This window comes from Entelurus aequoreus, linkage group LG23, assembly GCF_033978785.1.
Source record: "Entelurus aequoreus isolate RoL-2023_Sb linkage group LG23, RoL_Eaeq_v1.1, whole genome shotgun sequence".
In the NCBI taxonomy this organism is placed as follows: Eukaryota; Metazoa; Chordata; class Actinopteri; order Syngnathiformes; family Syngnathidae; genus Entelurus; species Entelurus aequoreus.
The window spans coordinates 16498560-16516356 of record NC_084753.1 but is presented as its reverse complement, the minus strand read 5'-3'; the positions used below and the strand labels follow the sequence as shown (position 1 = coordinate 16516356).

At 38.6% G+C, this 17797-nt stretch overlaps 1 protein-coding gene across 1 annotated transcript; it reads right to left on the bottom strand.

Annotated features, from left to right (window-relative positions):
* Positions 1 to 116: 116 nt before the first annotated feature.
* LOC133641103 (acyl-coenzyme A thioesterase 1-like) lies at positions 117 to 15893 on the bottom strand. The gene is made up of 5 exons (XM_062034968.1): positions 15800 to 15893; positions 15664 to 15731; positions 4633 to 5138; positions 2848 to 3050; positions 117 to 1220 (listed from the first exon to the last, which is right to left on the bottom strand). Exons 3-5 carry the CDS (start codon positions 5087 to 5089, stop codon positions 630 to 632), a joined length of 1251 nt encoding a protein of 416 aa, XP_061890952.1. The 5' UTR covers positions 5090 to 5138; positions 15664 to 15731; positions 15800 to 15893; the 3' UTR covers positions 117 to 629.
* Positions 15894 to 17797: the final 1904 nt, after the last annotated feature.

The following is a 17797-nucleotide window of genomic DNA, read 5'->3' as shown; positions in this document are numbered from 1 at the left end:
ACAGCGTACTAAACAGCCTTTTGATTGGTGAGACATAAATAAAAATGACCAAAGTATACTATCGTGAATATTTATTCATGATAACAAAGCCAAACTCTACAAACTGTTTTTTTAAATAGATGTTGATCATTTCGAAGACTAATTTAGGGTTTTGGTTAATCATGGCAGGTTATGCAGAGGAGTGTTTATGTTAATTTGTCTTTATTATGAAAGCTTTTTTTGGACACTGAATTTATGTAAATAATATTATGCTGACAATAGTAACATTTGTGAGAAAAAATTGTGTTTAAAATTGTAGTTTGCTAAAATAGTGTTTTAGAATTCAGTGTGTAAAAATTCATGTTAAAAAAAAAAAAAAACATTCAGTGAAAAAAATTAATTGTGAAAAAATTCAGTGCAGAAATATTTGTTACTGTTTTTTTTTTCACTGAATTTTTACTTAGTGAATTTTAAAACACTGTATTTTACACACATATATAATAATTTGAAACTTCATTGCACAAAATTCAAAGGCAAAAAATGTTGCAACAATAATTTAGTGTCAAAAAAATATTTCGGAATAAAGACACAAATGAACCACCTTGGGTGTTTCTCATGTTTTGACTTCTAAATGCGGACACCTGACACACTTATAAATAGGTACTGGTGTTCAAGTGTTTCTTAAAGAACTCCTGGACTCGCTCCCACAGGTCCAGCTGAGCCTCTGAGTGGGCTTTTGGCTCCCCACCAAACACCACGGCGCGTCCTACCGCTGCATGGAAGGAAGACGGGCAAAAAGGCGTGTGAGGGACCTCCAAAAAGTGTCCAGCTTTCGGATAGGAAACCACTTGGAACGATTCCTTGCCGTGACTTCTCAAAATCCCCGCGGCCTGCTTGGCGAAAAGCGCGCTGTTCCAGTTGTGGTCGTCTTCCGAAACGGCAAACAGAAAGTGGCAGTTGGCGCGCTCTATTGGAATCAAAGACGCTCTATTTTTCTTCAGGCTCGCATCCGGCGTGACGTTACGTATGTCAACAATCCATGATTTGCTCATTCGAACTTTCCAGACGACGGGTGGAAGTGGCGGTATGACAATGTCTTTGTAATGTAATGGAATTACAGTATTTCCATTGCAGCCGTTAATGCAGACCGTCGCCGAGATGCCGGAGAAAAAAGACGCCATGGACAAAGCCAGAGCGCCGCTATGAGACATTGATATGACACCTATGCCGGGACCTTTCACCTGGAAAGAGACAGAATATTGCATCAATGATCCAAACGTATACACCAAGGGTGTCCAAACTATGCGGCCCGCAAGACTACATCCTCAATTTGGCCCATGAGACTGCACAAGTTCAATAAGCAATATGGCCTAGAGCAGTGTATTCATATCATATTCAAAAAGACAGTGGTCTAAATCCGCAAGTTTGTTGACATCTGGTGGCCAACCGACGTTACGAGGGCATACATCACAGCACTTACTTATATGACCCAATTCAAACAACCTTCCCTAGTCATGGCGCAGGAAAACAACCAAGTACAACAATTCAACAAACATGGTCACATATAACACAACCTGCTCATTGAACTTTGTGGATATTATAAAAACGTCCAACCAACATGAAAAAAAATCTAAATCAAAATTACATCCATTTAAATCCATTACAAGGGATAATGGGAAAAGGCCAAAATTATTTTAAAAAACTGTTAAGGAGGTTGTCACAAAAGGTATACAAGATAGGGGTTGAACTTTCACATTCACACAATATCCAATTATAATAATAATTATTTATCCATTATATTGTCATAATAATATGTACTCATATATATGTATAGGCTTTATATATATTAGGGCTGCAACTAACAACTAATTTGATCATCGATTAATCTGTCAATTATTGCTTCGATTAATTGATTAATAATCGGATAAAAGAGACCAAATACATTTCTATAATTTCCAATATTTTATTGAAAAAAAAACAGCGTACTGGCACCATACTTATTTTGATTATTGTTTCTCAGCTGTTTGTAAATGTTGCAGTTTATAAATAAAGGTTTATTAAAAAAAAAATAATAATAAATCATTTTAAAAAAGTAAAAATGAAAGAAAATAAAAGTAACCTCTGCGCATGCGCATAGCATAGATCCAACGAATCGATGACTAAATTAATCCCCAACTATTTTTATAATCGATTTTAATCAATTTAATCGATTAGTTGTTGCAGCCCTAATATACAATATATATATATATATATATGTATATATATATATATATATATATATATATATATATATATATATATATATATATATATATATATATATATATATACACACACACACACATATACATATATATATACACATATACATACATATATACACTTATACATACATACATACATACATTTATATATACATATATCCAAATATACATATATATACAGATACATACATATATACCCATATACATACATATAAACACACATATATATATATACACACACATATACAGTGGGGCAAAAAAGTATTTAGTCAGTCACCCATTGATTGTCAATGGGTGGCTGACTAAATACTTTTTTGCCCCACTGTATATGTATAAACACATACATATATATATATACACACATATATATGTATACACACATACATATATATATATACACACATATATATGTATACACACACACACACACACACACACACACACACACACACACACACACACACACACACACACACACACACACACACACACACACATATATATATCCTCCGAGTCAAAAAGTTTGGACACCCCTGGTATATACTAAACACCCTGTAGAGGGAGACACTTTTCAGTGAAACTGCTTTGTTATGAATCATCTAACCTCAGGATGATTCTGTAAATACACTGCAGCCTCTTCAAAATATTCCAAATCCAGATTCTTGGGTTTCTTGGGCAAATCCTGATAACCATAATAAGCCAGCGCCAGCACAACAAAACCTTTGCTTGCTAAGAGGCTGGCTCTCTGCTCATTGAGGCCTCCACCTAAAATATATAAATCCACGATTCCAGGGAATGGACCCTTTCCTGAAAAACATAAAGTATGGTCAGTTGGATTGAATAATGACTGGGTGTTTGTGTCCAACATCCGGTAAAGTTTTAATGGACGCCTTGCAACCGATTAATCGTTTTGAAAAAAAAAAGTATTTATATTCTGTTGCTTGGATTAATCGTTTAAGTGTAACTAATAAAAATGTATTGAATACGGACAGCATGGAGTGCTGGAATTTTAAATACGTGGACATGGTTTGCAAAAGAGAGCACATGAGAGCGGAGCTGTAAGGAGTGAAAAATTACTGCCAAAACTCCACATCCATCCATTCATCCATTTTCTACCACTTGTCCCTCTCAGGGTCGCGGGGGTGGCTGAAGCCTATCCAAACACACAAAAATGTTTTTACTCTCACCCAATGATTTGCAAATATAAGAACAATTTTCTTGAATTAAAAAAAAGATTTGTGAGTCTAAAAACAATGTATTTCAATTTTTAAAAACTATTTGGAAATCTAAGAAAACAATTTTGTTCAATTAAAAAACATTTTAAGTATGAAAAGGTTTTTTTTAGTAGAAAAGTAAAAACAAATTTCTCCAGTTAAAAAAACATATGCAAGTATAAATACAATTTTCTTAAAATAAAAAATTATTTGCAAGTTAAAAAAATTGTCTTTGAAATAATCCAGTAAAATGTAAAAATTATTCGCAAGTTAAAAAAAAAAAAAAAATGTATTCAATTAAAAAAACATTTGCAAGTATAAAAAATATTTTCTGCAAGGAAAAAACTATTTGCAAGAAAAGAAAACATTTTCTTGTCAATAATACCGTAAAGTACAAAAATGATTTGCGAGTAAAAAATAAAATTTTCTTCTATTAAAAAAATATTCAACCACAATTTGCTGCGAATAACAAAAACAATTTTCTGAAAGTAAACAAACGATTTTCAGGTTAAAAAAAATTATTTTCTTCAATTAAAAAAACGTTTGCAATTCGCAAGTAAAAAAAACATTCGCAAGAATAAAAACAATTTTCTCCAATTAAAAAAACTATTTGCAAGCATAAAAACAATTTTCTGCAAATTAGAAAACGATTTGCAAGTATAAAACCAATTTTCTTAAAGTAAAAAAACGATTAGCGTGTAAAAAAATAACATTTTTCTGCAAGTAAAAAACAATTCGCAAGTAAAAAAACATTTTCTTGACTTAAAAAAAAGATTTGCAAGTATAAAAATGATTTCCTTCAATTAAGAAAACATGAAGTATAAAACCAATGTTCTTCAAGATAAAACTTGTACTCACGGCACACGTAATTCGCTCTCTACAACGGCAGGTGGTGCTGCCGATTCAATTTAAGGCTGAGAGCTACAGTTATGTGCGCATGGTGCCATCCGCCAAAAATAACAAAGAAGAAGAAGCAGCAGCGTGGGAAGTAAAATGGCAGACAGAAGAGAGGGGAAACATTGCATGATTTACAACGAGATAAAAAAAAATGATGTGTTATCTTACAGGTTGAACTTGACACCAGCATCTGTTAACATGATCACATTAAAACCTGGCACTCTCTTCAGTTGAGTAATTGAACACTATTTGAGGAAGTAGAGTAAAAAAAGACTAACTTGGAGGTATAAACAGAACTCCTCGCACTCTTCCCTCTTGCACAGGGATTCTCTTCATGCCCTCCGCCATGTATCCTCGCTCGTTGCTTTCACAAGCCAGGAGTTCTCCAGTGTCGCCGTTGTGCGCCGCTATCTCAATTAGGGTCGGGCTCAGCACGTTCTTCTTCACAACTTTTTTGTGTGGAGTTTCTGGTGCCATGGCCCACAGTAAACCCATGGGCTCCACTCCAGTGTAGCTCCCACCCAGAGAGGGGTCGCTACTCACGTCTACCAAGCCACTTTCATCGGCTTTGTATAGGGCAGAAGCTTTGAAAAGCACCCCTTTGTCATCAACCAGCCTGGACCTTAACTGTACTGCTTTGTGGGGAGCAAGACCCTCCACTTTCACTTGGACCACTTTGTCAGCCAGGCAGCGGACACTGGGGAGGATTTTGAGGCGGATCTGAGAGGAAGCCATTTCCCTTCTTGTGACTCACACAAACCACAGCATTTGTCCCTTTTCTCACCTGAAATGAGCAGAAGATAAGAAGTTGAAGAAACACAGGGTTCATACACGTGCAATACTCCAACGTAGGGGAGTTCTGGTCTGCTATTGATATCGAATATTGGTCCGATATCAGCCATAACACAAGTGTCTGATTTTAAACGAAGATGTCCGACACAACGGCCAGTTAACTACTAAATGTCCTCCAATAAGCACACAAAGTTGTTTGTATTTTTGTCAAATCGTTTACAAATATGGTGGGCCGGAGGTCTGTGACACATACTTGCCAACCTTGAGACCTCCGAATTCGGGAGCTTGGGGGGTTGAGGTGGGGGGGGGTTAGGAGGGGCTGGGTTTGGTGGTAGCGAGTGTGTATATTGTAGCGTCCCGGAAGAGTTAGTGCTGCAAGGGATTCTGGGTATTTTTTCTGTTGTGTTTATGTTGTGTTACGGTGCGGATGTTCTCCCGAAATGTGTTTGTCATTCTTGTTTGGTGTGGATTCACAGTGTGGCGCATATTTGTAACAGTGTTAAAGTTGTTTATACGTCCACCCTCAGTGTAACCTGTATGGCTGTTGATCAAGTATGTCTTGCAGTCACTCCCGTGTGTGTGAAAACCGCATATATTATGTGACTGGGTCGGCACGTTGTTTGAATGTAGGAAAAGCGGACAGGTTGTAGAGGGCGCTTAAGACAGTGTCTTTAAAGGCCTACTGAAAGCCACTACTACCGACCACGCAGTCTGATAGTTTATATATCAATGATGAAATCTTAACATTATAACACATGCCAATACGGCCGGGTTAACTTATAAAGTGACATTTTAAATTTGCCGCTAAACTTCCGGTTGGAAACGCCTCTGAGGATGACGTATGCGCGTGACGTAGCCCGGCGAACACGGGTATGCCTTCCACATTGAAGCCAATACGAAAAAGCTCTGTTTTCATTTCATAATTCCACAGTATTCTGGACATCTGTGTTCGTGAATCTGTTTCAATCATGTTCATTGCATTATGGAGAAGGAAGCCGAGCAAGCAAAGAAGAAAGTTGTCGGTGCGAAATGGACGTATTTTTCGAACGTAGTCAGCCACAACAGTACACGGCCGGCGCTTCTTTGTTTACATTCCCGAAAGATGCAGTCAAGATGGAAGAACTCGGATAACAGAGACTCTAACCAGGAGGACTTTTGACTTGGATACACAGACGCCTGTAGAGAACTGGGACAACACAGACTCTTACCAGGATTACTTTGATTTGGATGACAAAGACGCAGACGTGCTACTGTGAGTATGCAGCTTTGGCTTTTTTTTGCGTATGTACGTAACTTTTTTAAAATATATAAGCTTTATGAACCTTGGGTTAGGTGAACGGTCTTTTGGGCTGAGTGATTGTGTGTGTTGATCAGGTGTTTGAATTGTATTGGCGTGTTCTATGGAGCTAGGAGCTAGCAGAGGAGCTAGGAGCTAGCATAACACGTACCGTACCGTACGTGCGCGTCACGTACGTAACTTTTTAAAAATGTATAAGCTTTATGAACCTTGGGTTAGGTGAACGGTCTTTTGGGCTGAGTGATTGTGTGTGTTGATCAGGTGTTTGAATTGTATTGGCGTGTTCTATGGAGCTAGGAGCTAGCAGAGGAGCTAGGAGCTAGCATAACAAACACGCAGGTGTTATTATGCAGGATTAATTTGTGGCATATTAAATATAAGCCTGGTTGTGTTGTGGCTAATAGAGTATATATATGTCTTGTGTTTATTTACTGTTGTAGTCATTCCCAGCTGAATATCAGGTCACCCCCGGCTCTCACAGCATCTTCCCTATCTGAATAGCTTCAACTCCCCACTAGTCCTTCACTTGCACTTTACTCATCCACAAATCTTTCATCCTCGCTCAAATTAATGGGGAAATTGTCGCTTTCTCGGTCCGAATCTCTCTCACTTCATGCGGCCATCATTGTAAACAATAGGGAACTTTGCGTATATGTTCAACTGACTACGTCACGCTACTTCCGGTAGGGGCAAGCCTTTTTTTTATCAGATACCAAAAGTTGCAATCTTTATCGTCGTTGTTCTATACTAAATCCTTTCAGCAAAAATATGGCAATATCGCGAAATGATCAAGTATGACACATAGAATAGATCTGCTATCCCCGTTTAAATAAAAAAAATTCATTTCAGTAGGCCTTTAAGGTACGCCCCCAATATTGTTGTCTAGGCGGAAATCGGGAGAAATTCGGGAGAATGGTTGCCCCGGGAGATATTCGGGAAGGGCACTAAAATTCCGGAGTCTCCCGGGAAAATCGGGAGGGTTGGCAAGTATGCTGTGACACCCAGGGGTCCGCACAGTTGCTGAATGGTGTCCGTGACATTTTTGGGTGATATTTTTTAAATATATTTTTCCACCCGCAATTTTGTCCACAAACATAAATGTCTTTAAATTCACGTGAGCATAAAGCCAACACACTGTCATGTAGTGGAATAGGAATACAAAATAACATATAACATGAATAAATAATGATATTTATATATTCATGTTGGCAATTAAGATAGCTGGTCATTAGTGTTCTAGTTGTCAGCTAGAGATTAGTGTTGTAGTTGCCAGCTAGCGATTAGCACACTAGTTGCAGACTAGGATTGGCATGTGGTCAGCTAGCCATTGGCACGCTAGTTGCCAGTTTACGACTAACGCTCTAGTTGCCGGCTAGCAACTAGAGCATTAGTTGCCAGCAAGCAATTAGCAGGGCTCGTTGTCAGCTGGCGAGTAGCGCACTTGTTGTCAGCGAGCAATTAACGCTCTGGTTGCCAGCTGGGTATTAGCATGTTGTCAGCTAGAGATTAGCGCACTAGTTGCCATCTAGCAATTAACATGCTAGTTTCCAGTTAGCAATTAACGCACTAGTTGCCAGTTACAAATTGGCGCGCTAGTTGGCATCTAGCAAATAGCGCGCTCGTTGTCAGCTAGCGATTAACACATAAGTTGCCAGCTAGCAACTACAGCAGCCTGCGATTAGCGGGCTATTTGTCAATTAGCATTTGGCGTGTTAGTTGCCAGCTAGCAATTAGAACGCTAGTTGCCAGCGAGCCATTGGCATGTTAGTTGCAGGTTAGCGATTAACACGCTAGTTGTCAGCTAGCAATTAGTGCTGTAGTTGCCAGCTTGCGATTAACACTACAGTTGCCAGCTCGCAATTAATGCACTATTTGCCAGCTAGCAATTAGCGCACTAGTTGCAAGATAATGATTAGCATGTCGTCAGCTAGCGATTAGCAAACTAGTTGACAGCTGACAAATAGCACAAATAGCGCAATCGTTGTCAGCTAGTGATTAACACATAAGTTGCCAGCTAGCAACTAGAGCACTAGTTGCCAGCTAGCGATTAGTGGGCTATTTGTCAATAAACATTTGGCGCGTTAGTTGCCAGCTAGCAATTAGTACGCTAGTTGCCAGCGAGCCATTGGCATGTTAGTTGTCAGCAAAGCAATTAGTGCTGTAGTTGCCAGCTGGCGATTAACACTATAGTGGCCAGCTCGCAATTAATGCACTATTTGCCAGCTAGCAATTAGCGCACTAGTTGCAAGACAATGATTAGCACGTCGTCAGCTAGCGATTAGCAAACTAGTTGACAGCTGACAAATAGCACAAATAGCGCGCTCGTTGTCAGCTAGTGATTAACACATAAGTTGCCCGTTAGCAACTAGAGCACTAGTTGCCAGCTAGCGATTAGTGGGTATTTGTCAATAAGCATTTGGCGTGTTAGTTGCCAGCTAGCAATTAGAACGCTAGTTGCCAGCGAGCCATTGGCGTGTTAGTTGCAGGTTAGCGATTAACACGGTAGTTGTCAGCTAGCAATTAGTGCTGTAGTTGCCAGCTTGCGATTAACACTACAGTTGCCAGCTCGCAATTAATGCACTATTTGCCAGCTAGCAATTAGCGCACTAGTTGCTAGATAATGATTAGCACGTCGTCAGCTAGAGATTAGCAAACTAGTTGACAGCTGACAAATAGCACAAATAGCGCACTCGTTGTCAGCTAGTGATTAACACATAAGTTGCCAGCTAGCAACTAGAGCACTAGTTGCCAGCTAGCGATTAGTGGGCTACTTGTCAATAAGCATTTGGCGCGTTAGTTGCCAGCTAGCAATTAGTAGGCTAGTTGCCAGCGAGCCATTGGCATGTTAGTTGTCAGCTAGCAATTAGTGCTGTAGTTGCCAGCTGGCGATTAACACTATAGTGGCCAGCTCGCAATTAATGCACTATTTGCCAGCTAGCAATTAGCGCACTAGTTGCAAGACAATGATTAGCACGTCGTCAGCTAGCGATTAGCAAACTAGTTGACAGCTGACAAATAGCACAAATAGCGCGCTCGTTGTCAGCTAGTGATTAACACATAAGTTGCCAGTTAGCAACTAGAGCACTAGTTGCCAGCTAGCGATTAGTGGGTATTTGTCAATAAGCATTTGGCGTGTTAGTTGCCAGCTAGCAATTAGAACGCTAGTTGCCAGCGAGCCATTGGCATGTTAGTTGCAGGTTAGCGATTAACACGCTAGTTGTCAGCTAGCAATTAGTGCTGTAGTTGCCAGCTTGCGATTAACACTACAGTTGCCAGCTCGCAATTAATGCACTATTTGCCAGCTAGCAATTAGCGCACTAGTTGCAAGATAATGATTAGCACGTCGTCAGCTAGCGATTAGCAAACTAGTTGACAGCTGACAAATAGCACAAATAGCGCACTCGTTGTCAGCTAGTGATTAACACATAAGTTGCCAGCTAGCAACTAGAGCACTAGTTGCCAGCTAGCGATTAGTGGGCTATTTGTCAATTAGCATTTGGCGCGTTAGTTGCCAGCTAGCAATTTGTACGCTAGTTGCCAGCGAGCCATTGGCATGTTAGTTGTCAGCTATCAATTAGTGCTGTAGTTGCCAGCTGGCGATTAACACTATAGTGGCCAGCTCGCAATTAATGCACTATTTGCCAGCTAGCAATTAGCGCACTAGTTGCAAGACAATGATTAGCACGTCGTCAGCTAGCGATTAGCAAACTAGTTGACAGCTGACAAATAGCACAAATAGCGCGCTCGTTGTCAGCTAGTGATTAACACATAAGTTGCCAGTTAGCAACTAGAGCACTAGTTGCCAGCTAGTGATTAGTGGGTATTTGTCAATAAGCATTTGGCGTGTTAGTTGCCAGCTAGCAATTAGTACGCTAGTTGCCAGCAAGCCATTGGCATGTTAGTTGCAGGTTAGCGATTAACACGCTAGTTGTCAGCTAGCAATTAGTGCTGTAGTTGCCAGCTTGCGATTAACACTATAGTTGCCAGCTCGCAATTAATGCACTATTTGCCAGCTAGCAATTAGCGCACTAGTTGCAAGATAATGATTAGCACGTTGTCAGCTAGCGATTAGCAAACTAGTTGACAGCTGACAAATAGCACAAATAGCGCGCTCGTTGAAAGCTAGTGATTAACACATAAGTTGCCAGTTAGCAACTAGAGCACTAGTTGCCAGCTAGCGATTAGTGGGCTATTTGTCAATAAGCATTTGGCACGTTAGTTGCCAGATAGCAATTAGCACGCTAGTTGCCAGTGAGCCATTGGCATGTTAGTTGCAGGTTAGCGATTAACACGCTAGTTGTCAGCTAGCAATTAGTGCTGTAGTTGTCAGCTTGCGATTAACACTATAGTTGCCAGCTTGCAATTAATGCACTATTTGCCAGCTAGCAATTAGCGCACTAGCTGCAAGCTAATGATTATCACATTGTCAGCTAGCGATTAGCAAACTAGTTGACAGCTGACAAATAGCACGCTAGTAGCCAGCTAGCGATTGGCACGCTAGTTTCCAGCTAGCGATTACCGCATGGGCGGGCAGCTAGCGATTAGCCCACTGGTTGCCAGCTAGTGATTAGCATGTTGTCAGCTACAAATTTGCGCATTCCTTACTAGCTAGCAATTAGCATGTTAGTTACCAGCTAGCGATTAGCACGCTAGTTGCCAGCTGGGGATTAGAGCGCAAGTTGCAGTTTAACTATCAGTGGCACAATACTGTTATTTTTTTAAATATCGTTAGGATTGCATAACAAGGTACATTTTGTACCAGTTCAATGTAAAATACAATCATAATTTCATACACGATTTATAAGCATGGGGTCCCCACTTTCTCTCCGTCAGTTTGGAGACAGTGATGACCGCTAGGAGCCAGCAGCTACACAGCAGCTAGGCATACAATAGCACACAAGCTAGACATACATAATAAGTGTCCATAATTGAACAATATTTCAGTCGAAAACATTTGTCAACATAAACAAGTATCAAATAATTACAGCCGCATATTACTCACACATACAAAAGTGTCGGAAATCATCCAGTAACAAACGTGTCTGCATCATTCAACTTTTACCTGAACTTGAGTTATTGTGACCAAAAAACTATATACCACTCCAATTCAACTGTAAGACAGGTAATAATACAAAAAGTTTGGGTTTTTCATACCTACTGTACCATTGTTCTTTGAGTTTATCGCATTAAAAGGCCTGAATGTGAAATCTGGATGTGAGGGCGCGCTTGCACCTTTCAACACCAATGAACATGTATCAGCATGTATAAAGAAACGTTAGACCTTCTTCTATAAATCACCATTGAAGAGTCTCCATTTCTTGTGTGCACTCCATATTTATGTCTGTTTTGATTAATTAAACTAGCAGAAGACCTCGTTACAGCCAAATACAGCAGTGATTACGCTGATAACGAGTGAAAACATCCAATACTCATAAAGGCTTCTTATTCTTCCTATTACCTCATTCTTCCTTTCAAAGGGGAATTTTAATCATGCCCAAGGGTATATAAACTAAGTCTCAGTAATGTCTAACTGGGTGAAAGGTCACCATCGTTTAATAACAACTAAATATTAGCTCAGCAACAAGCAGCTGTGTTTAAATTCACCTTTACTTTGTACAAAAAGTCAAGCTGTACTATGTCGATGTTGCTAAATAACATTGAAGGACATACTTTTTATCGAGTAACAAGTTATAGGACTCTGAGGCGTTCGGCTGCAAAATTAGCTTTAAAATGTTAGCGTGGTAATGTTAGCATAACAGTTAACATGTGTCAAGTACCAAGTTGTATGACTATGAAGCGTATGCATGCAAAATTAGCTAAAATGAAATAGCATGCTAATCGCTAGCATGTGTCAATTTCGAAGTTTTATGACTCTGAGGTGTTCAGCTGCAAAATTAGCTTTAAAAATGTAACCTTATAATGTTATCACGCTAACATTAACATGCTAACAGTAAACATACATCAATTACCAAGTTATATGACTATGAAGCGTATGCATGCAAAATTAGCTAAAAAAAATTACATGCTAATTGTTAGCAGGTGTAAATTTGAAGTTAAATGGCTGAGGCATTCCGCTGCAAAATTAGCTTTAAAATCTTTGAATTGTAAAAAAAAATGAGCATGCTAATCGTTAGCATGTGTCAAGTATATGATTGAGGCATTCAGCTGAAAAATTAGCTTTTGAAAAATGTAGCATTGTAATGTTAGCATGCTAACATTAACATGCTAACATTTAACATGTGTAAAGTACCAAATTATATCACTATGAAGCGTATGCATGCAAAATTAGCTACCTAAAATAATATGCTAATCGTTAGCATGTCTCAATTCGAAGTTATATGACTCTGAGGCGTTCAGCTGCAAAATTAGCTTTGAAAAGTTAGCATTAAAATGTTAGCATGCTAACATTACTATGATAAAAGTTAACATGTGTCAACTACCAAGTTATATGACTATGAAGTGTAAGCATGCAAAATTAGCTAAAGAAAAAAGCATGCTAATTGTTAGCATGTGTCAATTTAAACATATATGACTGAAGCATTCAGCTGCAAAGTAAGCTTGAGAAAAGTTAGCATTGTAATGTTAGCATGCTAACATTACTATGCTAAAAGTTAACATGTGTCAACTACCAAGTTATATGACTACGAAGCATATGCATGCAAAATTAGCTAAAGAAAAAAGCATGCTAATTGTTAGCATGTGGCAATTTGAAGTTATATGACTGAGGCATTCAGCTGCAAAATTAGCTTTACAAAATTAGCATTGTAAAAAAAAACATGCTAAACGTTAGCATGTGTCAAGTACAAAGTTATATGACTGAGGCGTTCAGCTGCAAAATTAGCTTGAGAAAAGTTAGCATTGTAATGTTAGCATGCTAACATTAACATGCTAACAGTTAACGTGTCAAGTACCAAGTTATATCACTATGAAGGGTATGCATACAAAATTAGCTAAAAAACAACAACATACTAATCGTTGGCATGTGTCAAGTACGAAGTTATATGACTCTGACGTGTTCAGCTACAAAATTTGCTTTGAAAAGTTAGCATAATTACAATGTTAGCATGCTAATGTTACTATGCTAAAAGATAACATGTGTCAACTACCAAGTTATATGATTATGAAGCATATGCATGCAACATTAGCTAAAAAAAAAAGCATGCTAATCATTAGCATGTGTCAATTTGAAGTTGTATGACTGAGGCATTCAGCTGCAAAATTAGCTTTACAAAATTAGCATTGTAAAAAAAGCATGTTAAAAGTTAACATGTGTCAACTACCAAGTTATATGACTATGAAGCATATGCATGCAAAATTAGCTGGGAAAAAAAATAACATGCTAATCATTAGCATGTGTCAATCTGAAGTTATATGACTCTGAGGCGTTCAGCTGCAAAATTAGCTTTACAATGTTAGCATGCTAACATTACTGTGCTAAAAGTTAACATGTGTCAACTACCAAGTTATATGACTGTGAAGCATATGCATGCTGCAAAACTGCCTAAAAATATTTGCATGCTAACGTTAGCATGTGTCAAGTACCAAGTTAAATGACTCTGAGGCTTTCAGTTGCAAAATTATCTAAAGCATGGGTGTCAAACTCTGGCCCGCGGGCCAAAATTGGCCCGCCGTGTAATTTCACTTGGCCCTTGAGGCGATATCAAATCAACACTAGAGCTGGCCCGCCGATTATATACAGCGGCGGTGCCGCGGTAACACCGCATTCACAGCTAATTGTCATACATGCCTACCCTCCCGGGAGACTCACAAATTTCAGTGCCCTTCCCGAAAATCGTCACGTCTGCTTTTCATCCAGTCCAACGAGTGCTGGCCCAGTCACATAACATGTGCAGCTTCTGCACGCACACACAAGTGAATGCAACGCATACTTGATCAACAGTGATACAGGTTACACTGAGGGTAGCCGTATTAACAACTTTAACACTGTTAGAAATATACGCCACACTGTGAACCCACACCAAACAAGAATGACAAACACATTTCGGGAGAACATCCGCACCGTAACACAACATAAACACAACAGAACAAATACCCAGAATCCTATGCAGCCCTAACCCCGCCCTCCCCCCTGCCCCCCAACCCCGGCCACCTCAACCGACGCACGGAGGGGGGGATTCACAGTGTGGCGCATATTTCTAACAGTGTTAAAGTTGTTTGTACGTCCACCCTCAGTGTAACCTGTATCGCTTTTGATCAAGTATGCGTTGCATTCACGTGTGTGTGCGTACAGAAGCTGCACATATCTTGTGACTGGGTCGGCACGTTGTTAGAAGGGATGAAAAGCGGACGTGACGACAGCTCGTAGAGGACGATAAACGCAGTGCCTTTAAAGCACGCCCCCAAGGGTGGACTACGAGATATAATGACTGATGAACACCTTCGTTCGATAATGAAGGTTGCCTCAGCTCAAAGCCTGAGCCCTGACATTAATGAACTAGCATCCAAGAAAAGATGGCAGGTATCTGGCTTGGGCACATCAGATTAGATCAGTGTGTTGCAAACTGAGCAGTTTAAAGTCCTGAATGGTTAGTTTATTCTTTGTTATTTTATTTTCAAATGTATTAGCCTGTGGAAAAAGTTAATGTTGATATTTACCTGAGAAGGCTGCAAATAAAAAAGAGGCATTCAATTTTTATTTAAATTGTATTTGATATGCCATTGATATTTTTTAATTATAATTATTATTATTTGAACTCGATTTTGCATGTCACTATAAAGTTATATAAGCCTTGCTTGTTCAATATTCAATGCAAAACTTGTTTGGGTCCCTATTAAAAGGTTAATTTGGTCAACCTTGGCCCGCGGCTTTGTTCAGTTTTAAATGTTGGCCCACTCTGTATTTGAGTTTGACACCCCTGATCTAAAGCAACTTATCAGAATGAGCATGGTATACTCAAACACACAGCAGTGAATGTGCTAACAGAAAACATTCATTCAATACTCATGAAGGTTTCTTATGAACTCCTCCTTCCTTTCAAAGGGGGATTTCAGTCATGCCCAGGGATATAAACAAAGCCCCAGTAATGTCTAACTGGGTGAAAGGTCTGTGTTTAAATTCACCTTTACGTTGTACTAAAAGCCAAGCTCTACTATGTCGATGTTGCTAAATAACATTAAAATGTGATCTTTTTTTCTACAAACAAACATTGTAAGTCATTGAAACACACTCAATATTAGTCCAAAATAATGAATATCATACCTGAATAACATTGGAAGAGCTTATAAAGCGAAAGTATTGAACAGACGATACCGGAAGTAACCATTTCACTAAAAAGAGAAGGGGTGTTTTTATTCGGTATTATGTAATTTGCCGGTGTTAACAACAAACTTTTTACCTGCTGAGCGTTTTTAAAAATACCAAATTAAACTTTTAACTGTAGGTAGGTACATTTAAACGTCAAACAAAAAATAAAATATAGGTATTTTGTGCGAGTGCTAAATTGGCAGTTGTACGTACCCGGAAGAAGGACGCTGTATTTTTTTCCCCCGAACTTTATTTTCCCAACAATCTCATACAAAACAAACACTATCTGTAGACCGTTTATGATCTGCTTATCGTTTTTAAAACTACGACATATGAGTTGTTTGTTTATGGTCAATATATGCCGTTTTTGTGTTCAATGGTTCCAAAAAATATGTATTTCAGAACGGCAACAATATGAACATAACATAAAACAAATCCTCTGTTGTGTTTATTTTTCAAAATGTGGACATTGCAGACTGGACCAATGTGAACATTCTATTTTTGATTTATGTATTTATTATTTAAATATATTATTTATTTACTATTATTCATTTTAACATAGAATAAAATGTGTTCATTATCATTAATATTGTGTCTGAAAATGTTGCTGAATGTGAACGATAAATCAGCATCGTGTACATAATTTCTCCAAGTAGCCACTAGATGGCAGCATGGAACTCAGAAACAAGTGTAAATAAATAAAGACCCCCTTGGGAGGGGGGGATTTGCCTATTTTGTTATCGACCCTATGCCAAGTCAATACAGGACTAGTATTGTCGATACTGCTACCGATAGTTGTTTTACTTTTTCACTTTGTTTAAGTCTTATGATTTTTGACTTGAATTTGTTGATCACGACTATAAAACACAGAATAGATGTTTTAAACAAACAAACGCAAATGTATTTTATCAACAAACATATTTGGGAACAATTAAACAATATTTATATTAAAAGTATTTATACTAAAAGATATAATGATTCTTGCCATGCATAATAACAAATAATACAATATTGTATTGTATGATATTTAAACATTTGAAACTGTAACTTTTGATTGTAGATATTGTGTTGTCAGAAACTGTGTTATGTTTGGTCAGGTCACTGCGGGAAAATAGATGTTTTATTTAAATGAGGTTTTACCTGATCAAATAAATGATAAGATAATACAAACATTTACTGTAACTACTGTGTGGTTATTTTATGCCTGAGGTGTCAAACACATTTTTATTGAGGGCCGCATTGCACTCATGGCTGCTGTAACAGTGAATATATATATATATATATATATATACATACACTACCGTTCAAAAGTTTGGGGTCACATTGAAATGTCCTTATTTTTTAAGGAAAAGCACTGTACTTTTCAATGAAGATAACTTTAAACTAGTCTTAACTTTAAAGAAATACACTCTATACATTGCTAATGTGGTAAATGACTATTCTAGCTGCAAATGTCTGGTTTTTGGTGCAATATCTACATAGGTGTATAGAGGCCCATTTCCAGAAACTATCACTCCAGTGTTCTAATGGTACAATGTGTTTGCTCATTGGCTCAGAAGGCTAATTGATGATTAGAAAACCCTTGTGCAATCATGTTCACACATCTGAAAACAGTTTAGCTCGTTACAGAAGCTACAAAACTGACCTTCCTTTGAGCAGATTGAGTTTCTGGAGCATCACATTTGTGGGGTCAATTAAACCCTCAAAATGGCCAGAAAAAGAGAACTTTCATCTGAAACTCGACAGTCTATTCTTGTTCTTAGAAATGAAGGCTATTCCACAAAATTGTTTGGGTGACCCCAAACTTTTGAACGGTAGTGTATATATATATATATATATGGCTTCGGCGGTCGCGGAGGCAAAAACTCGGACATGGGAGGAGTTCGGGGAAGCCCTGGAAAACGACTTCCGGACGGCTTCGAAGCGATTCTGGACCACTATCCGCCGCCTCAGGAAGGGGAAGCAGTGCACTATCAACACCGTGTATGGTGAGGATGTTGTTCTGCTGACCTCGACTGCGGATGTTGTGGATCGGTGGAGGGAATACTTCGAAGACCTCCTCAATCCCACCAACACGTCTTCCTATGAG